Here is a 23,771-nt window from a genome sequence, read left to right on the forward strand (position 1 = left end):
TTTTTTTTTTTTTTTTTTTTTTTTTTTTTTTTTTTTTGGTGGTATGGGGGTTGAATTGTGCTTTGAATCCAGGGCCTTGTGCATATGAGGCAAGCACTCTACCAACTGAGCTGCAGGTGGCATCAATATACCAGACCTTAAACTGTACTACAGGGCAATAGTAACAAAAACTGCATGGTATTGGCACCAAAATAGACTTGTAGACCAATGGTACACAATAGAAGAGAGGACATAGAGACATAAATACAGTTATCACATACTAGACAAAGGCATCAAAAACATATATTGGAGAAAACATAGCCTCTTCAACAAATAGTGCTGGGAAAACTGGAAATCCATATGCAGCAAAATAAAATTAAGCCCCTGTCTCTCACCATACACAAAATTCAACTCAAAGTGGATCTCGGACTCAGGAATTAAACCAGAGACCCTGTGCCTAATAGAAGAAAAAGTAGGTCCAAATCTTCATTATATTGGATTAGGCCCCAACTCCTTAATGAGACTCCTATAGTGTAAGAAATAAAATCAAGAATCAATAAATGGATGGATTCGAATTAAAAAAGCTTCTTCTCAGCAAAAGAAACAACCAGTGAGGTGAAGAGAGAGTCTACAGAATGGGAGCAAATACATCAGATAGAGCACTAATCTCTAGAATATATAAAGAACTCAAAAATCTTAACACCAAAAAAACAAATAACCCGATCAATAAATGGGCCAAGGAACTGAACAGACACTTCTCAGAAGATGATATACAATCAATCAACATCTCCAGCAATTAGAGAAATGCAAATCAAAACTACTCTAAGATTCCATCTCACTCCAGTCAGAATGCCAGTTATCAAGAATACAGGTAATATTAAGTGTTGGAGAGGATGTGGGGAAAAAGGTACACTCATACATTGCTGGTAGGACTGCAAATTGGTGCAACCACTCTGGAAAGCAGTATGGAGATTCCTTGGAAAACTTGGAAAGGAAACACCATTTGACCCAGCTATAGCACTCTTTGGTTTATACCCAAAGGGCTTAAAAGCAGCATACTACAGTGATGCAGCTACATCAATGTTTATAGCAGCACAATTCACAATAGCTAAATTGTGGAACCAACATAGATGCCCTTCAGTAGATGAATGATAAAGAAACTGTGGTCTATATACACAATGGAATATTGTTCAGCATTAAAAGAGAATAAAATCAGGGCATTTGCAGGTAAATGGATGGAGTTGGAGAATATCATGCTAAGTGAAGTAAGCTAACCCTCAGAAAAAAAATGCAAAATATTTTCTCTGATAAGTGGATGCTGATCCATAATGGGGATTAGAGAGAGCATGGGAGGAATAGAGGAACTTTAGATAGGGCAAAGGTGAGAGAGGGGAAGGAAAGGGGTATGGAGGTAGGAAAGATGGTGGAATGAGATGGACATCATTACCCTAAGTATATGTATGAAGAAACGAATGGTGTGACTCTATTTTGTGTTCAACCAGAGAAATGAAAAATCATGCTCCATATGTATACTATGAATTAGAATGCATTATGCTTTCACATATAACAAATTAGAATAAATAAATTTTTTAAAATATAAAAGAACAAAAAATTAATTCATGAGGTGGTGCACACCTGTAATCCCAGTGACTCAGGAGGCTAAAGTAGGAGGATTATGAGTTTAAAGCCAACCTCAGCAACTGCGATGTGCTAAGCATCTCAGTGAGACTCTGTTTCTAAATGAAATATAAAATTTGGCTGGGGATGTGGCTCAGCAGTCTAGTACCCCTGAGTTGAATCCCTGGTACTGCCTCCCCCCAAAAAATTTAATTCATGACTTAATGGCTTGGTGGTGAATTTGTTTTACCATTGAATAGCATTTCATCAGATGGATGCATGACACTTTGTTTATCTATCATCTGTTGAAGGATATTTTGGTTGCTTTCAGGGTGTTTTTTTGTTTGTTTGTTTTTTGTTTGTTTTGCTGATTATGAATAAAGCTGCTATAAACAAAAAGAAAAATAAATTTTAAGTACCCCATTTGAAAAGAAGATCAAAAGAAGTAAGAACATTCTTGGATAACTCATCCACAGGTAAATATGGCTATAATATAGGTAGCTACAACCCAATTTCCCCAAAGAAAGCACTTACCTTTGCATGATCAATGCGACTGCTTAATTCTTTGGATGCGAATCCCCCAAATATGAGACTGTGGATGGCTCCTATCCTTGCGCATGCCAGCATGGTATACATTGCTTGTGGGATCATGGGCATGTAGATGACGACAGTGTCACCTTTTTGGATTCCATACTTAACCAAAACACCAGCCAGCTTAGAGACCTGTTACAAAATCAATAGATCAGCAAAGTTTTTCTGTATTATTTCAGTAATATGTAAGTTAAGGCAGAAATACTTGAAGTTGATCATACCCCTGGTAATGGATTTAAAAAGGTGAGAAAACACATATTTGATCATGGGTGATCAAATGGTTTAGATGGTGACAATAATAACAGACATCTGCATCATAATTGATTATTAACCAATCTACTATTATTACATCATATGGACATTATTGCTTACATTTGCCTAATCCTAGGACATCTTTACCGAGCAACTTGTTATGTGTCAGACATAAGGTTTAAAGTTGGGAACATGAATCTGAAAAAGAAAGACACCAACCTGCCCCTGTGGAGCTTACATTCTAAAAGATAATCTGTCAAGTAAAAAGAAAAATAAAATAATGATAAGTTTAGATGAAAGTTGGGTTAACTATTAAAAGAAACAAGTAGATATTAAGAAAGAAAGCACTTCCATACACTTATAAGGCAAACAAGATAGACTCTATTATATTGTTATTACCATTTACAAATAAGATTATTAATTCCGAGAGCTAATGAATTATTAACCTATGATCAGAAAAGTAGTAAGTCATGTATCCAGGATTACTGACATCATATTCCACAATCTCTCTATTGTCTCAAGCCAATTACTTTTTCTTTATAGTTTTTATATGAATTATTTATATAACACAATTTTCTTTTGGACCAAACACTTGAAATTCTTTTTATTTTCAACATTTTTTTGTTAACAAACATACAAACTCTCTTTCCTCTTAATATGTATTTCTGCAATTTCTGATAATAAAGGCAAAATAGATCCTAAGCCCACACATGAGATAATTTGTTGCAAGAAATCTTTCTACAAGCAATTAGAGCAGGCTGTGCAAAGTATGGCAACCCTAAGTAGTTCGATATTCTTTCACTTAAAAATATCCACTATAAAAAAAATGGTTCCTGGAATATAATAAGTTCTCTCTTTATCTCCTCCCTTGTCTTCCTCAGCACTGCTGACATATCATTAAATAAAACAAGACAAAGATCTCTATCTTTCGGGTGCTTGTATTTTAGCAAATGAAATACTTACAAAAAAAACCCCCAAACATGATAAATGCATTATATATATTAAAAGCTATGGGGGGAGGAGAACAGAGAAGAGTAAACAGGGTTGGGAGTGCTGGGTAAGGGGCAGATGTCATTGTCAATGGGACAATCCAGGGAGACTTCAGCAAATAAGTCACACTTTAGCACAGACATGTAGGGTTGAGAATAAGCAGATCTCGGGGGATCAATATTATTTTAGGCAGTGGGAATGAGAGCACAAAAGTATAATAGGGAAGGGGAATCATGGGAGATCCAAGGAGCAGCACAGAGACCAGAGGCAGGAGAATGAACAAGTGAGAAGGCAGCTGTGGATCAGGCGGAGAGCTCAAGGGGCCTGCAGGGGCCCAGGAAGCCAATGGAAGGACTATTGCTTGCCTTTAAATGTGACTGTCCAACATAATGACAGAGGGAGCTTGAGAGAAGGAATTGGGCCACTTGCTATTTGTGATTTCTTTTATTTCACTCAATCTCTCCCACTTTCTGAAGAAGTTTAAGGAATTCTGAATCCTGACCATTTTCCTTTCTTTATTCACTGTCTCTGGGTAGAAGGGGGGAGGTGTGGGCAGGGTTAAGAAAGAGAGAAAGTAAAATACCATCTGATGAAAGAGAGAAAGTAAAATACCATCTCACTGATTTATTCTTCCCTATACTGCAAACTCTGTATTTGAGTGCTATGTTTAAGAACTTCATGGGAGGGGAAGGGAGGGGAAGGGGGGATAGGAAGGTCAGCAGAATAAAATAGACACTAGTATTGCTGTATGTATATACGTGACTGTATACCCAATGTGATTTTGCAACCTGTACACTCAGAAAAATGAGAAATTATACCCCATTTGACTCAAATGTATGGTATGTCAAGATCATTGTACTATCATGTGTAACTGATAAAAAATAAAAAATTAAAAAAGAACTTCAAAATGTCCAACAGAAAATTGCAAGAAAAGTATCCCAAAGAAATATAAATCATAATGGACATCATTAAACAAAGTACATGTATGAAGACTTGAATTGGGTGTCAATATACATTATATACAAAGAGAGATACAAAAATTGTATATATGTGTATTAAGAATTGTAATGCAAAAAAAAAAAGAATAGTGTTACCTTATATTAGGTAGAGGGAAGTGAAAGGAGGGGAAGGCAGGGGATGTGTGGATAAGAAAGATAGTAGAATGAAACAGACATTATTACTTTATGTATATATGTGACTGTATACTCAGAAAAATGGAAATTATATCCCATCTATGTATGATATAACAAAGTATAAAAGTGCATTCTACTGTCATGTATAACTAATTAAAACAAATAAAAAACTTTAAAAAAAGAAATATAAATCATGAACAAATTCTATATGGTGCTCAAGAACCAAGATTAACGCTAGGAAATTATAGCCAAACATTCCAGTGTATATTCCCTGCAGAAAGTGACCATGCTCTGTGATGACATTGATGAGCTCCCAATTTAAGGTAGGAATCTAAAAGAGACAAAGGAAAAAGAGTTTGCTTATTCACAGCTATAATTCTAACACTTTGAATAGTGCCTGTTGTTGAATAAAAATAATCCTCAACCAAGACTCAACCTAGCAATGACCAAGTAGCTTTGTATTCCAGTCTCATTGCCTAGTGTTGAATGTTCTGGAAAATGCCCATACCTCTTCTGTCCTTTGAAGAAATGAAATCAAGAAATTTAAGACCTATTATTGCAACTTATACATCAAAATCATGGGCCATAGGGCAAACATGACCTCAAGATCTATTTAAGTTGAGGCCACATCACATTTTAAAAAATAAGCTGGCATATTAAATTTAGTAGGTCTCATATACACTGTGGTTTAGAGATTGTTTGAGAGCATCCCTCAGGTTCATGTGCTGGAAGCTTGGTCCCCAGTGTGGGAATATGGAGAAGTGCTGAAACTTTCAAGAGGCAACTAAGTCATTGCAGGCATCACCCACAGGAAAGAGTAATGTAGTCCTGAAGAGACTGCAGTTAGTTTCTGCGAGAGCAGGTTGTTATGAAAAGAATATGCCTGGACTCTGACTCTCTTACTTCCTCTCTGTCCATGTGCTCTCTCTCTTTCACACATATTCTTTCTATGATACCATCTACCATGTTTTGATGTAGCAAGAAGGCCCTCACCAGAACCAAGCACTCTGGTGCCATACACATGAATCTCCAAACTTTGAGCTTAATAAGCACTTTTTATGTGTGAAGTATCTAACCTTGGGTATTTTGTGATAGTAACACAAAATAGACTGATACACAAATCTAGAATCATGTTTTCTTGAAAAAAAATGAAAGGTCTAGCACAACCAGGTCAGTGTTCTAGAATGATAAATAATCATTGAAACCTTGTGCTAGCTGAGCATATTGCTATAGAACTACCATTCATAGGGGCGTTTATCATAGAGAATTTGCATTTGCTTTCCAGTCAAAGTTTGAAATCTATCCTTCTACATCCTGTGTATGCATATTTTATGTTGCATGCTTACACCATAGTTCCATAACTGTAGAAAAAATGTAATATGTACCAATAATTGACGTTTCTCTCAACTGATATTTCTTCCATTTATATTATTTGCTCAAGCTTCTCTAGACATCTGAATTATCAACCAGCACCATGAAAACAACTTTGTCAAATTAGGCTGCACCAGTTCTATGAGACCACTAGATGGAGTCAATTTTTCCTTACTTCTTCGAGTTATATTTCAATATTTTGACCATGATATCCACATTAGAGATAGTCTAACAACAAAAGTTTTACATGACTAATATGCATTTCTTTTTTCAGGAGTTTCCAGAGCTAAATTTCACTCCAATAAAAATTCACAATGTAACTTGTAAATTTAGATGGATAGAAAGGGTGATATGCATATAGATAATATATGTAAGAAAATTTATGGGAAAATATAATTCTGGTGAGACTTTTAATAAATGGACTGAGAAAAGACAAGGTATTAATTCATACCAAGAGAAAGTAAATAAGTGTTGATTTAATATCTATTTATTTGAAAATACTTAATGTAAAAATATTAGTTGTTAATATTAAATCTAGAATTGGCTAACATGAGAACCCAGAACAGAACACTTTATAGTTTTGCTCATCAACTTTCCTTCACTGTGACAAAATACTTGAGATAGACAACTTGAAGGAGGAAGGATTTATTTTGACTTGTGGCTTCAGAGGTTTCAGTTCAAGGTCACTTGGATTCATTGTTTCTAGGCCAGGGTGAAGAATATCATGGTGGGTTGTATGTGGTAGAGCAATGATGCCCACCTCATGACAGTCAGGAGGAGAGGCAGAGAGAGAGAGAGAGAGACAGAGAGAGAGAGAGAGAGAGAGAGAGAGAGAGAAACAGGAGACAAGATGTACCCTTCAAGAACTTGACCCCAAGGACCTACTTCCTCCACCTAAGGCCCACCTTCTACAGTTTCTCCCACCTCCCAATTACACCATAAGCTGGACACCAAACCTTCAATACAGGAACTTTCTTAGGAGAACATTCCAGAACCAAACAAAACAATAGATTTTTTTTTCTGAGATGCAAAAGAAATCATTTAGACTATATGTAGGCAACACAGAGCTATAAGATGAAAAAAACTGGAAGTCCCAGTCACCTAAGAGTGTATAATGATCAAACAAAGTTCTTTTGAACCTTCAACAAAAAAGGACATTCAATAGTGCTATGTCAGAGTTTAAGGTTCTGGAATTTTTATCAATTTCAGTTGGAAAATTATCAAAGAGAAGAAAAATATATATTATTTTTACCTAATGACATATTCTTATCCTCCCATGGATGTCTGAATGTAGATTTGCAATTTCTATTATCCGAAGGGAAATATTTTAAACTATGGCTTTTCAGCTGAAGGGCAATGTTAAATCATGGACCATTTACCCAATCCATACTCACTTTTGCATCTTCTTATAATTATGTCTTAATGTATCAAAAGTTTGATAGTTTTATATGAGGCACAGACCTCCAAAATCTACTTTCAATCTGCCATCAAGAGCAATAGATATGTCATGCACCCAATATGGGTCATTACACTGCTAGTCTGAGGAGAACTGTGCCGTAAAGGAAACCTGAAGAAAGAAAATGAATGTACATATTTACTTAGTTACAATGCTGTTCCATTCTTCCCACTAGAAATTGTATAAATTAATCACTGTTTTGGTGCTAATTTAAAGACATTTTGTTATGCAAATATCCGATCATTGATTCAACTTTCATAATATATGCTATGGTTCCTATACTAAGGTAAAGTCTGAAGATACAAAAATAAGGAAGATGTGGTTGGCCTTTTTATTTTTAATAATTTTATTTTTTTAAAGAGAGAGAGAGAATATTTAAATATTTATTTTTTAGTTTTCAGTGGACACAACATCTTTATTTTATTTTTATGTGTGCTGAGGATCGAACTCAGTGCCCCATGCATGCCAGGTGAGCGCGCTACCGCTTGAGCCACATCCCCAGCCCTTATTTTATTTTTTATTTTTATTTTTTTATGTGGTGCTGAGCCTCGAATCCAGTGCCTCACACATGCTAGGCAAACATTTTGCCACTGAGACAAAACCCCAGCCCTGTGGTTGGTCTTTAAACCAAAGAAATTTGGAGTCATGGGTGGAGGGAATTACATAAATAAATTATAATGATAAAATAAGAAATGGAGCCATAGAAACATATAACATAAAATGATATACACATTAAACGTTAAACTTGACGAAAGGTGATGTTCTATAGGATAAATTTACACATGCTTCACAAATAGCCAAGTGTGCCCATCTAAACAAACTCATGCTTATAGAAAAATGAAAGAGTATCCAAATTTTAGTAAAAAAATCAGCAATCATGAGCAACCATAGGACAATGTCAAATTAAATTATATGAAAGAGAAGACAAGGGAAGGCATATCCTCAAAAATAATACATTGGAATCCCTTATCTAATCAATGACAAAAAATATAACTAATTTAGAAAACAGTATCTGAAGAAACAGCTTAGTAATACTGGGAATAAAGGACCTGTTTTTGAGAACACGTATAATTTACCATAGAAAGAAACTGAAATATATCTTACTTTTTAAATTTTACATTAATTGTACATTTACTATCTCACATCATACACCCACACCCACACCCACACACACATGCACACACACTCACTTTTTTTTGGCTTTACTTGCACCCTCCAAAAATTCATCAAAACAATCCCAGTGAATAGGTTTTCCTTTAGGCTATGTGCCAACTATGCATCCAGGTAAATATCTATGAGAAGAATGAACTTTTCTAAAACCTGCTCAGAAATTATATTAAAACTATCTTTTTTGAGAGAAAATCTTTCAGGCCTGTGATTATTTTCATACAAGATAAGAAGCTTCTAGGAATGTAATTTTTTAATGACACTGGCAATTTATTAGACCCAAGATTGAAATAACATTTATTTAAACATAATATTCTAAAGTACTAAATCAATTTAATTGTGAAATAGGCCACCTAATAGCAGGAAAAAAACAGTCATGTAATTAAAAGAAGAAAAAATCTTTGCTCAAAATATAAAACCATATCATTTATGTTCAAAAATAAAATATATTACTTATCTAAAAAACAGAAAACAATATAACTATTATATTTAAAAATGGCATTCATTAAATTTTGGAAGAAAATTATAAAATATTATCCTATATTTAAAACAATTATCTGAGAGTAGTCTAGAAAGCATTTACTTGCATGTTTCTTCTTGTCAAATAATTTTCTCCTAATGACAGGCTAAATACTACTACTTAAAACAATTGTTTTTCTCATTTCCATTTCTTCACATGTGGTTTCAATCAATATATGGTCATTTTCAGACTATGTGTTCACAACCAAAGTGAAATGGAGAATTATTTAATTCATTTAGTTCAAGCTTGAAATAATTGCAATTTCAATAATCTTTGTGCTTTCAAAACTAATGTGACTTTCAGACTATATTTCACAGAAAATTAATTCAATCCTATATTTCTCTATGCATATGTGCTTTCATTTCCTTAATATTCATATGTTGAAATTTATAAGTATAACAACAAAATTTCTTAAACCTTAAAAAGAACACCTTGTATATATTAAAACAGTGCTTGCATATATAATAGACCATTGTTGACAGGGAAAATAATCCTATATCAAGGAAAAGTCCAAGGTCTAAAGAATGGAAACTAAAATTGACTGCTATCATTAACACACACCATGACTACTCTGCATGTAATAAAGTAAAAGCATATAGATAAAGAATACTTAAACTGTTGCCTCCTTTTTTTTTTTTTTACCATTTTAACATGTGTCCACACCAGGTATTAATAATTGGGTAATTACGACTTCCTCCTTCTTTCACCTACTTGATAATTTCTGCCAAATGCCCTAATCCTTATGGCAGGTGCCATTTGGCTGACAACTAAAGACAGTTTAGAATGGATACGACCAAAATTCAGCATGAAGAGGGATGTGAGATGGACTTAAACATCAGAAAGAGAATCAATATCAGATAGCCATACAGAGACTTGTTAAAATCTATTGAGTTTAAACTCTTCCTGTGAACAATGTTGCATTAGTCAGCTTCATGTGAGTAAAACAAAATACCAAAGGCAATTAACTTATAAAGAGAAAAGGTCTATTTTTGTCTTTAGGTTCTGGTTGTTCCTGTTCAGTATCAGGCAGCTCCTGGGCTTTGGACCTCTAGACAAGGTGGAATCAGGGTGGGAGCATACTGGGGAGAAATCACTTGTATCACCAGCCAGAAAGCATAATGAGAGGGAGACACCAGGGTCCCACAATTTTTTTCAAGGGCATACTTCCAATGACCAAAGAATCTCCCACTTAGCCTTACCTCCTAAATGTCCAAAGAACCTCCCAACAGTGTCACGCTGGGGATCAAGTCTTTAATACATGGACCTTTGCAGGACACAATGTATATTCAATCCACAGAAAATAGGAAATACTTGAAAAATGGTAAGTCCTCCTTAAAAATAGGAGCTTTCCATATTTCTAAAATGTAATAATTGTTACATGATTTAGGGCTATGACAATGTAAATAAAAATATGCGAACTGATTTGAGAAATATTCAGTGTGGCAAGGATGGTAAATGATGATGGATGGATACGGGAAGTAGGAGAAAGGGAAGTTTAAGAGTGGGTCCAGGTTTGGTTTTGGCAACTGGTTAGAAAATGATAAAATTCACAGTACTAGAAAACTCAGGAGGGAAAGCGGGATTGGACATGTCTAAATCTGAGTGGTAGAGGAACAACCAGGGATAGATATGGACTCATAAGTCCTATCCAAGTTCTGAATACCCTCAGAAGAATGTGAGCTGGTGATAAAGAGTGGGAATAGGCAGTGCTGTCATCAGGAGTGACCACCCATCACATCCATCAGGGGCTGCCTGATACCGAACTATGTATATATAATCTGTTACCAAACAAAGGGCATGGAGCAGATGCAATGACCCAGGGGAGGATGTGCAAAGTGCAAAGAGAACGGGGCCTAGAAAGAGCAGGCAGTGAGGAAATGGGCACAGAAAACCGCACTTAAGAAGGAGGATCAACGAAATGGCCAGCAAGGTCAGGAAAAAAGAAAGCAGGGTGGAATAGCAGGAGTAGGTAAAGATGGTCGATTTTCAAGAATGTTAGGCCTGATAAAGAAGTAAAATACTGAATGTCTACTGGAATGATTAATAAGGTCATATTAATCACCTTAGTTAAAGCAGTTTCAGAGGAATTAGCATATTTTAGGTTTGGGAGAAGTGACAAGAAAGTAGGAGAAGGCTTATATAGACAATTATTTCAAAGTAAACCAAGGAAGGGAAATAGATAAGAAATTAATGGTAGAAAGATTCAGGCATGCTTTTTTCTTGTTTTAATTTAAATTAATTATATAACTGGTACATAAAAATTGTACATATTTATGAGGTACCACGTAATGTTTCTATCCATATAAGTACCGTGTAATGTTTAAATCAGGATAAACATGTCTATCTCCTCAAACGTTTATCATTTCTTTATGGTGACAACATCTAAAACCCTTTCTTCTGGCTTTTTAAAATGTACAGTATGGTACATTTATCTACAGTCATCTTCCTGTGTAACAGGCATGTTTTTAAGAGGCAGAACTGGCAAAAACATGGGTATGTAAGGGGCTAACCAAAGTCCTAACAAAATGTGTAGGAATGGCTTCACAGTACAAAAAAAGGATTAACCTGCAATTGTAAAAGAAGGGAGAGAAAAAACAGTAGATATGGATTACAGTCAAGTCTGTCTCATTCACACTCATAATTGTCACTTTCCACAATTATGCATTCATTTGCCTTTATATAAGTATTCTGAAACATGTAGTAAAATGTGACCAATACGCAAACTTTCAAAACTTATTTTAAAAAAATACAGAATCTACTATAGTCTATTAATAAAGAGTATATGCAACTAAACAGAAATTTGTATAAGTCGTCTAGACAAAGCTACTATATTCTTTGATGAACAGAAAGACTGTGATATAATAACTGGCCCACCTATTTGTTTTTACTGTAAGCACTCAAAATGTGTAACAGAGTTATTATTTTAAAACAATCACTGTGTAGCTGCTATATACACTGCATTGAATGGCTAATGGAGAATATTAAAAAGTAACATTAATTCATGCTGTTAATTAAAGACTGATCCCTTTCCTCTCAATCTAATAAGTTATTTAATGTAGTGTTTCTCAAATTGGGGTCTGTAGAGATGTTTTCAGAGCCTGGGAGTTCTCCATGAAAATTCTTAAACTTTGCATTTTCATTTTGATGATAATTTGAAAAATTAATATAGCATTACTCTGGATTATCTAGACTCCAATGCAAATTCACTATGATAATTTGTGTTTGTTTTTATAATCTCATGCATATTAAGTAAAGGGCAGATGACATCACAGTACACTGTATAATTGAACTAGTAAAAGTTCAATTACCAATCTGTTATATTAGAACTGAGGCATCATGGGGACCATGTCACCAAACTCGAATTCCCAGGGCCACAGCATTATATGCACATTGTAATAAGTCATTCAGTTCAAGCAAAACAACACATTAACTATATCAAGTTAGTATCCTCAATTGGCTTGTTTTGTAAGTTTGTTTTCATTATAAATCAGATCTGGCTTTATATATGTATGGTAGTACAAAGAAAAGATATGAAGGTATAGGTTTAATTGTTCATTAAAATAACAATAATTTAAGTAAATACCAAAAGTATACAAGAATTATTTTTTTATAAAGTCCCACAAATCTTTTTATGTTGCACAAATTTGAGGGGAAATGACTGTTAAAGTAATCTTCCAGATTTCTTTTTTCTTTTAAAGAAAGGAAAAATTAAAAGATGTGAAAGATGTCAACAGGAACCATGCATCCTTTAGGTGAATTCTACACTGATTATTTAACTAGAGCTATAATTAAACACCCTTGGCACTTGTATAGATAGTACATAAATTATGACAACCACTGTAGGTACACACACAGCATTTCTCAGCACTGGGCTATGTTCCTGTTAACCTTTACGGTTTCATTGGTCAATACATTCTGAAAGTCAATCAATATATGTGAAGGACTCATAGAGAACTTGCAAAACACCCCAGAAATGATACAAGGACATGAGATCATTGCAACAGTTGGGTCTGTTCCAATAACATTTACATCTTTCCACCAAAGAAACTGTACACATTTAAAGGAAGAAAATTCACAAAAATTATGCATACATGAGTAACTAAGAAACAGAGTGAACATAGATCATCACACATGCCAAGAATTTATCATAATATTCATAAATGTATCAAATTTCCCATAAAACCATATATGATATAGTTAACATTATTCAGCTTTGTAATGGAAAAGAAATGTTTTTAAATCAAGTATAGTATGAGAAAATAAACAATCAATTTCCCCCAGATCTCTAATCTTGACAATAATTCTATTGAATACAAGCTTCCATTGATTTATTAAAATTTATTGTACTTAACTAGAACCATAAAACTGCCAAATGAATTAAAATTAAGAGCATCATCTTCCATAGCTACACATTTTAATCTAATACAAAATGACATATATGACAATATTTTGTTTCATATGATCAAAACAAGATTCTGTCCTCCTATTTTCATTTGCATTCCTTTAACCAAAGTTCTTCAATTTATGTTAATCAGCTTTATCCTCCACTTGTTATAAAAGTTATGCCAGGTCAAAGGATTTTATAATTTAAAATGACCTTTGTTAGTTAAAGGTCAGAAACTGAAAGTTGTTGACGTTTCAGCTGTACTAGCGTTGCTGATTGTATGCAGGTGCAAGTGCCAACCAACAGGTAAAAGAATAATTGTTACCAACTCTCCTCACTTCCCTGTTTTCTTTTTATATTCTGCTGCATCTAAATGTTAACAACTGTTTGTCTCCTTTCTGGACTTTCTGACAATCCATTTTTCCCCTTCCCTAATTCACTGAAAAGCCCAGAGACAAGTCCAGCAAAGGCACTCAATTTTGTCTAACAGGGTATATGCCTTTATTATTAATTATGTCAAATCCAGCTCTTAGAAATATACCCTGCAGGCCTAGGAAGAGCCACCTATGCATGCGCCATCTATTTCTGTCTTCCTTGCATGATCCAGCTCATGCGTCAATTCCACCGGCTCTTTCTCAAAACTGCTGGTCCAGGTTGATTCCTTCTCTATGCTACCAATGCACAAGTTGTATTGTTACATTGTCACATTGCTTTTTGTGTTTTTCTCACCAGGAAAACCAATGAGATCCTTAAATGCAGGTTCCATATCTTACTCATCTTTATGACCTCCTTGCCTAATACAATAAATGTTACACAATAGGCATTCAACATATGTCAGAAGAATACCTCACGGAACAAAGTGTTCTTTCTTTACCTTTTAACATGACACCTCTGGTACTTCATTTTCAGCTCTTATTTGTTTCCCTGGACTCATTATTAATTAACTATAAGTTGTAATTATTTACATGTAAGGTCCTGTATATGTTTAGTCTATGCACTGAAAGAATATTTGTGCCTCTAAACTCCTAATTTCCTATCAAAATCCATCTGGTTACACTACGTTCTCCAGCTTTTGCTTGCAGCCGATGGCCAAATGGAGATGCAGGGAAGATACATATGATATTTCTGGATATAGATCCTAAAGAGCCTCTCTGTTCCTCTATAGCCTCTTCCCCTTCCCTAAGAGTTGAGTCACATGTGTTGGACTGTGTCTCAGCTTCAGTGACGCAGAGGACAGTAAACTCAAGGATGAAGGTGTGAGAAGATATAACAAAATTGGGTTATGCCAAACTGCACCTCATTATCTGCGTTATTATATAAGAGAAATGTATTTTTTTATTTCAAATCACTATGTTGTTGAGTATCTTTGTTTCATCGACCAAGCCTTCAACCAACATTTAAGAGATTTGTTTTAGAAAAAGATTGTATAAACAAATTTTAATAATGAAAATCATTCATATCATACAGATAAGAGAAAAAGAACCAAGGCCCTTATAACAAATCATCCCTCCTAAGATTATACAAGAAAAATGAAAATTATACAACAATTCCTTGGAGTACTGAAAAGCAGACAAACAACCCTCCAATGATGAGAAGAAGCAGGGCATTTACAGGTAGTTGATATGTAATATACTGAATCAGATTTTTTTTTTAATCTAGTAGATATAGCCATAGATCCAAGAAAAGACTCGTGGAATAGCTTCCCAAATCCTATGCTGAGTCTATCTGTGTCCTTATGCCTTCATTTCACATATGCAAAGAAAAGGCTGTTGTTATAAGGAGATATAGCTAAGTGGTGCCTATTCATGTCTCTTCTGGACCACTTATCATCTCATTGCTTGCAACCTTTCCCGATGCAGAGGAGCTGAAGTGATTCTTTTAACAATATGGAATTCTCCTGTTAGACTTGGAACACAACCCAGTCCTGACCGTGGCCTGCAGGAATCTCCACAGTCTGACTCAGCACCTCCCCCCCACACACCTTCTCCCACTCTCCTCCCATCATGGGCCTCCTGGCTCTCCCCAGGTTCTAGGTCTATTCTTGCTTCACAGCCTCTGTGTGTCACACTTGTCACTCAGACATTCACATGAGTCCATCCCACTCTTTATTTGTGACTCAGCTCAAATTTCATATGTGCAGTAACAAGTAGCTTTTCCTGAAAAACCTAAGACCTCAGCCCAGATACCTCTCTAGCTTTTCACTTACTGTTACACTAAATTGTATTGTATTATCTTTTTATTCTCACTATATCTCCTCTACTAGAATGCAATTTTCTTGTGTACAAAGAATATGTATCATTCACAGCTAGAACTCGTGATGTCCCCAGAGATATCAAATATAAATAAAGTGCCTTACAAATATGTTTTGATAAATAAACTTAACTACATCATTCCAGTCCAAGAACATAAATTCAAATTAGATGCTCCACTGAGTTTCTTAACTTTCTAAAAGGTCAGAGTGGAGCCCTACTAAAGACAAGACAAGACATCTAGTAATGCCTATCAATAAATGATAAAAATAAATTCATTAAGCAAATGTAAGAATAACAACCATGGTCCAGATTTCCAGGTTCTCAAGATGGCAAAGTAAGATATATTTTATAAGAAAGGCTTTAAATGAGGTGGAATACAGATCTCTGGGGTCAGGAATTGCACCAAGGAAAATTGTCACCCTATTAGAAAACAAACCTTCTTAATGTAAAAAGAAAAATTACAAATGTGAGGAGGACAAGTGATATTTTTAGAAATTATGTCTCTTTATCAAAGATCAGATCTTTCACTACTTTCTTAAAAATGTTATTGAATGTTCTGTGTGTGGACTCACTCAATGCATAAGACAATCCTGCTCTCTAGGAAGCCTGTATTAGCTACTCTGTAAGTTAAAAAGATGAATAAAACATTTCCCCTACCTAGAGGAGACTCTTTCTAATAAGTACACCAATAAGTACAGTAAAAGAAGAAATGAACCTGGAGCTTGGGAAAAGGTTTAAATGAAATGCTCTGGACTTCAAAGTGTGTTGAAATAGCTGCTGGCTTCATGTGAAGAGAAAGTGGGTTTGTACTTCAAATAATCATCTTGGCCTCATGGACAATATAGTCTTTTCAAATCTGGCTGAGACAATTCAAGGGAATTGGTGCTATGGTTACTATTTTGGATTGAAGTAAAAATAATCCTTACACTATTTTAACTTGGAATAAATGGTCTGAAATATGGAAAGGGGAAGGTTAGAAATGCAAAATCATTGTTTTCTCATTTTATTAATTTTTTCCTATATTATCTATTATGAAATTGATCTAGTAGTGGTTTTCCTTATATCTTATCCTCTGAGAATCAAACATATATTTTACTAAGTTGGAAGGTTGTTCAAAAGAAAGTTTCAGTTAGAATTTTGATACAAATTGACTTCAGAATTTAGGAGATTCTAAATTCTTTAAAAGTAAATGTGTTTCTGCTAAAATACATTATATAACAGTGCAATATACAGACTAGCTTACAAAAATGAAAGAGTTTGTGGAAAATTTGTTTGGACCACATGGCTCCAAGTCAATTTAAGTACAGCCTCTTAATATTAATGAAAGCACTAACACAACACCATATTTCTCAGTCTTGTACAGTCTTAAATTGTGAGGCTTTTGCTTCCTGTTTCAATATGTTCTATTAGAGAGAAATCACTTCCCAACTTGCTTTTAAAGAGTGGCAAGAAAATACTAAAGTGCAGATTTTATCAGTATTTTTAAACAGAGGACAATATTTTCTCAACATAAGATTTTTAAGATAATTTAAACACCACCCTTACACTAAAAAATCTAAATCGTTTTTTATTTAGGGTTAAAAATATTCACAAAGTCTTCTCTTTAAAGATTTTTTTTTTTTTTTTTTTGTGGTGCTGCTGGGGATTGAACCCAGGGCCTTGTCATGCAAGGTAAGCACTCTACCAACTGAGCAATATCCCCAGCCCAAAGTCTTCTCTTTAGTTGTGCAAAACTTTCTCTCCAAAACTTGAACACATGGCCTGGAACAGTCTGATACAAAAACAAATGGACCAAAGATAGGAATCGGCACTTCAGAAAAGAAGACTGATGAATGGCCAATATGCACAGGATAAGGAGCTCCTCTTCTTCAGTTATTAGGGAAAAGCAAATTAAAACCACACACAATATCACCACACATTTGCCAGAAGGGTCAAAATTAAACAGACTTTCTACTGCCAATACCAAGTGCTGGCAACTGGTATTCTCATACACTGCAGGTAGAACTGTAAATTTTTAGTACACTCTGGAAAATTATTTGGCACTATCTGATCAAGCCAAACACGTTTATACCCTACGAACCAGTCATTTCATCTATAGATCCATCCCCAACACAAATGCATATACATTACCTAACTCTGCACAAACATATTCATAGAAGCATTATTTGCAATAACCACAAACTAGATACTACCCCAATAACCAAACTACAACCTCTTGGAAGGAAATAAATGAATTGCACAAATAGAAAGTTGGGCAAAAGAATCCAGTTACATAAGAACATGTTGTACTGGTATACAATTTATATGAAGTTCAAAAGCAGGTATAACTCATCAAAGTTGTTTAGATGGCTCGATCACAATCATGTGGGGGACTGAGTGAAAAATGACTAAAGGAGGGTTACAAGGGCTTTGGGGGCTTGGGAATATTCTATGATGGGGAAAATGGACTATTTGTGAAAATCAAACAAAATCTATACTTATGTTCTGTGTGGTTATGTGGGTGTATACTATATTTAAACAAAAGTTCAAAAATTTCTGGGTGCGGTGGCCCTTACCTGTAATCCCAGTGTCTCAAGAGGCTGAGACAGGAGGATCACAAGTTCAAAGCCAGCCTCAACAACTTAGCAAGGCCCTAAACAACCTACTGAGACCCTTTCTCAAAATAAAAATATAAAATAACAAAGGCAGGGATGTGGCTCAGTGGTGAAGTGCCCCTGGGTTCACTCCCCAGTATCAATGAAAAAGTTCGAAAATTGCATCTTATAGATAAAAATGCACAACTACTATAATGTCTATTTCATACTAGAATCACTGGTCAACTTACCAAGCATAGAAAGAGTAATTTCCCTTACAGATATTCACATTTTTAGAGGACTTGACTATAATTTAAATAGAGTTTTATTGTAGAAAATTTAAGAGAAGAAAACCTATCATCTGCACAGCTCTATCTTTCTTTCTCAATCAGCCAACTACTGACAGCTGAACTTCTGTATGCTCTGCTTTTTGTGTTGCAGTTTTTGCTTAAAGAAACACTTCCATGGGTTGGGGCTGGGGCTCAGTGGCAGAGCGCTTGCTTCACACATATGAGGCACTGGGTTCAATCCTCAGCACCACATAAAAATAAATAGATAAAAATAAAGATATTGTGTCCATGAATAACTAAAAAAAAAATTTAAAGAGACACTACCATTAGTGACAGAGGAAATTAAACAATATTTACCACGACATTTCTGAGAAAATGGAATTCATGGTTTGAAGCAAGTGTCCAAAGAGCAGGGGTTCGAAGTGAACTTTTCATGAACCATGGCCCTTGATTTCAGAGTAATTTTCTTCTCTCAATTATTAAACCTTCATAATTACAACCACTAACATAATTATACTTCAATAATTACCTTTAATAGAAATAATAGGTACTTTCAGTTTTAATTAAATCAGGAAATTTAGTATAGATTGAGTTTTATCAATTTTCTTCATGTACATACATTCCTGAAAATTTCTCAAATGCTCTTTGGATGTAACTTTCTTATTTTGCAACTAAATATAAAAATTCATAAATGTTGGAATATAAAAAATAGTAAACTCGACATACAGAGGTAAGTTCAATTAGTGATTTAGAAAATATTCAATGTAGGAATATCTAAAAATGACTTATGATTTATAATACACACAAACACACAAATCCATTTTATTTCACTGTGATTTAATATGATAACAAAATAATTTGAAAACACTTAGAGAGGGACACATTAAGTATATTCCTGTCTTTGGGAATGCAGATCTTTTGACACTTACATGTGAGATATTAAAAGAGGAAATTCTCATCGTGAACCACCAAATTGAATGTAAATAACTTAAAGATTTTCACAGGTAAAAGTTACAATTTATTTACAAGGATGATCAAGTTCTACTGCTGATATAATTTAAAGATAAGAACTTCTTGCAATAAAAGAAACTTGTCACTTAGAAACTTCAAGTGCTATTTCATTGATTCATTCATCATTCAATAAATATTTACTATGTGTCAGTCACTTCTGCAGACAAACAAAAATCTTTGCCCTCATAGAACTGAAAATAGTGGAAGAGGAAGCAACAATAAAGCCATAAAGGTACATGCAATGTAAAGAATTATAATAAGTAATAAATACTAAATTTAAAAGGAAAGCAAAATAGAGAGGTACAATTGCTGTAGATGAGAATATGTATAGTTAATATGGTCAGGAAAGATCTCACTCAGAAAATGACATTCAGGTAATATGACCTACAAGAGATCTGGAGGGAGAAGAAAAAACAAAGCAAAGGGAATTGGATTGATTTTAGGAATCATCTCTTCCAAAAAGCCTTCCTAGGTCCTATTTCCCCTGGCTGGGCTGGTGATGATACAGTTAGTTTGCTAAATGTCCCTCAAAGGTCTATGTGTTTAAGGCTTCATCCCCAAAGTGATGCTATTGGGAGGTGGTGGAATTGTTTGGAGGTAGGTCCTAATGGGAGGCCCTTATGTCATGGGATGCAAGCCCTTGATGGGACTGTATGACCTTGGCCCTTTCCTCTTTCTCTTCTGCTTCCTAGGCATGAGGTGAAGAGTTTGCTCCATCACACACTCCCTGCCATTGCCATCCAATGTACCTATCATAGGCCCAGAGCAATAATAGGTCCACCTGATCTTGGCCTGGACTTTCCAAAATTATGACCCAAAATACACCTTTTCTCTTTGTAAGTTATCACAAGTATTTCGATATAAAGGAATGTAGGTCGGCTGCTTTCCCATTGTGTTTGCACAGAACGTAGCACTCAGTTCTGTCATGTACCTTGTTTTACATTGAAATGGTCTATGTACATATGCTTTCTTAGCTCCTTGACAGTATGAAATGGCTTCCTTTGCTCTTCATAGGGTTTGGCATATGAAAAAAAATATTTGTTGAATGAAAGATGGGTCTTAAAATGGGGGTGAAATCCCCCTATACAAAAGCCTTGGTGAAAGATTGTTTAAAATATTCAGATTGACAAAATAGATCACAGTTTCTCAAAAGCTCTGCTTCTGAATCATTCTGGAAATTTTTCAGATTGTCCACATCACTAAGGCAACTTAGCCTACAATTTGTTGTCTCACTAATTAAATTTAAAAAAAAAAAAAAATGCTAGCTAACTTAATCAAGTTTTACCTAGCCAGAAACTCCCAGGAGAAATGAAACAGGGGAGATTAAATAAGTGATGTACAGAGGCAGTTCTTTTTGTTTGTTCTCAGTGGCATTACCTATTAAATCTTTCTTTCTTGGCTTTCCCTGCTTGATGAAATAAAACCCACAGGGAACAGGGGAGCAGGTAATCAAAGTAGCACACAAGGCTCTCTCTCTTTCCTAACAGTTCTTCCTTTAGTACTTTGGAGAAGAAAAGCCTGAAGAGTCAGAGGCTGTCAGCGGGTGAGAGAAACAGTCCTTTTAAGTACTTTGATGTCAGGCTAAACTGAAACCAGTGAACTAGTACAAACGTCAAGAGTCTAAGAGTCTAGACTCAATATTTGAAAGTAAGATGAGTTAGCAAAAAAGCTTCTAAGCAAAACATCCGTGTGTAATTATCATATACACTTATGTAATAAATGAATTTAAAGAGGAAGCACCAAAAAATGAGACTGGCAATAACTCTTCTCATCTTAGGTTTCTCTAAAGCTTTTTCTTAGACTCTGATGTTTGGGTATGTATCAAATTCAAGATGTTGATATAGATAATATTTTTACAATATGTAAACAAACTTCCAAATCTGTATTCCAATTAAAATTTAAAAGTGTCTTGGGCTTACATATTCATAAAACGAGACTGCAGCAATATGCCCAAACCATAGAAACAAGTTTTTAATCATAGATACCATACCGTACACCTCTTCTAAAAGCAGAAAATGCACAGCTAAAATAAAACAAAGTATAATATGTTTTCCTGAAATTTCTATTATCTCTTATATTAAAACTCAGCCTCACATGAATAACACATTTGATAATGGTGCACCTTACAGCCCACTGTGAGCTCTGTTTCTGAATACTGCATTCCACAAATATGCAATTCCCTCTTACAGACCAATAAATATACCAAATGAGATAGAGCAGTTTTGTTTTGTCTTTGTCTTGGGCTGCTTAGCATTTGAACTTCATTATTATTAAACTGGAATTTACCTTGAGTCCTAGAAGGAGACAGAGTCCCAATTCCCATAATGAAATCAAAAGACAATAAACTCTTTCCTGCCCAAGACCTGGTACTCTAGATATGTGACATAAGTTTGTCCAACTAGATGCTCCTGCTTTGTCTTTCACTATAGAAGGATTGACTCAAGGCAACAAGTCAAGGTAATGGACAATCAGTGGATTTTCCTTAATGCTTCACTTTTGCTCCTTCTCCCCTAGGGTATGCCATTTTTCTGAGACTGGTACTTCACTCTTCCCTTTTCATGAGTTCTTTTGATGTCTGAATTAGCTAAAGTTGAGAACTATTGCTGCAATTTGTCTGACACACAGCCTGATTAAACTGATTTAACTCTTCTCTCTTGTTTACAACAACTCAAGCATTGGGGAGGTAACTATTTTGTCTGAGTTGCCTTTCTTAATTTTTTTTTGCAAAGATAAACAGGAACATGCTGATGCAAAATAATATAATTTCAGAGAGCCCAAGAGAATGGGTGAAGCTACCTAAAAACCAAATGAAACTCTTAAGTAGGATTCAATAGACAAAAGCAGAGAATCTAACTCAAAAAAAAAAAAAAAAAAAAAAAAAANAAGGAAGGGATTCAAAAAAATATGCAAGATTGCCAAATATTATAACAAGGTAAAGTAACAGGAGAACATAAAAAGCAAGAAAAAAAAGTTCTGTTAAAAGCTCAGAATTGCCTTCAAGGCTTCACAAAGGACCTGTGTGAAACGAGGCAGTACATTAAAAGCAAATGCTTCCAAACCCTAGCATTCTAACAGGGCTGTTCTTTTGATAGTTATCTTTGGCTGAGTTCTGCAAGGTTGTCAGCCCTTCCTAATCCTTGAACTGGAGAGAAGCCCCACCTAGATGGTTAAGATGTTAAGTCTTTAGATTTAGAGAACCAAGAATATTGGATAAGCTTTGCAGTGTCCCTTTTCTTAGTCTTAAGTTTTATGACAAGAGCGAGCCCCAGGAGATCAAGGTCATTGCATGTTTCAGAAAAAAATAAAAGGCACGGCTCCAGAACTCTAAAGACCCAACTCAACACATAGCCTTCTTACCATACTTCTGTTCAGCCAAGTGACAGCATGGCAGACTCTGCACACCGGTGCTTTATAACCAACGTCAATTTTACCATCCAGGGGACATTCCTTTATAACCAATGTCAATTTTACCACCCAGGGGACATTGACAATGTTTGGAGACATATTTAGTCTTCATGACCTGGGAGATGGGGGTGCTGCTAGCATCCAGTGCATAAGTATGCAGCTAATCACCCTAAAATATCCATAACAGTTCTCTTCAAAAAGAATTTCTGGTCCAAAACACTGAGATAGAAATTTAGAATAGAGAGAGATCCTGAATCTTAAAGGAAATGCCCACAAGCCTCAGAGATGCAGAAAGCACAGTTATAAATCTTGAGCTTGAGAGACATGCCCTTGACCCTTGCCCTTGTAAAATAAGGAAAATGCACAAGCAAAAAAAAAAATGGGGCAAATTGTGGAGCTCCACCCTGCCTCCTAGCACGGACCCTCTATAAATATTAATACCCCACACCAATGGGTTGCTGTTGTGCCTGTGGAGATGGCCAGCATTCTCCCTCAAGTGCATATTACTTGCTTTTCAACAAAAGCATCTCTCTTTTGATGCCTTTGAACATTCTCCCTTGAATGTGTAGCTACTTTTCTAAATAAACCTGTCTATGACTTTGAATGGCATGTACTTAAATTCTTTTCTGTCATGTATGCCAAGAATCCTGCTGGTCCTTAGTTGAGATATTTCTTCTCCTGCAACAATGTCAGTAGTGTCAAGATGGAGAAACCCTGCCCTACAGCATTATCTCCCTTTAAATCACATACAAATAAATGCCATGACTCACAGTTAAAATA

At 35.1% G+C, this 23,771-nt stretch overlaps 1 protein-coding gene across 3 annotated transcripts in view; it reads right to left on the reverse strand.

Moving 5' to 3' along the window:
• Acss3 (acyl-CoA synthetase short chain family member 3) overlaps positions 1-23,771 on the reverse strand; it is a 162,590-nt gene that overhangs the window by 112,657 nt on the left and 26,162 nt on the right. For all 3 annotated transcript variants that reach the window (XM_048804582.1, XM_015482962.2, XM_048804586.1), the window contains exon 3: positions 2,131-2,319. In XM_048804582.1, the coding sequence (XP_048660539.1) occupies positions 2,131-2,319 (189 nt within the window). The remainder of the gene's footprint in view (positions 1-2,130; positions 2,320-23,771) is intronic.

Source organism: Marmota marmota, unplaced genomic scaffold (assembly GCF_001458135.2).
Source record: "Marmota marmota marmota unplaced genomic scaffold, marMar, whole genome shotgun sequence".
Taxonomy (NCBI): domain Eukaryota; kingdom Metazoa; phylum Chordata; class Mammalia; order Rodentia; family Sciuridae; genus Marmota; species Marmota marmota.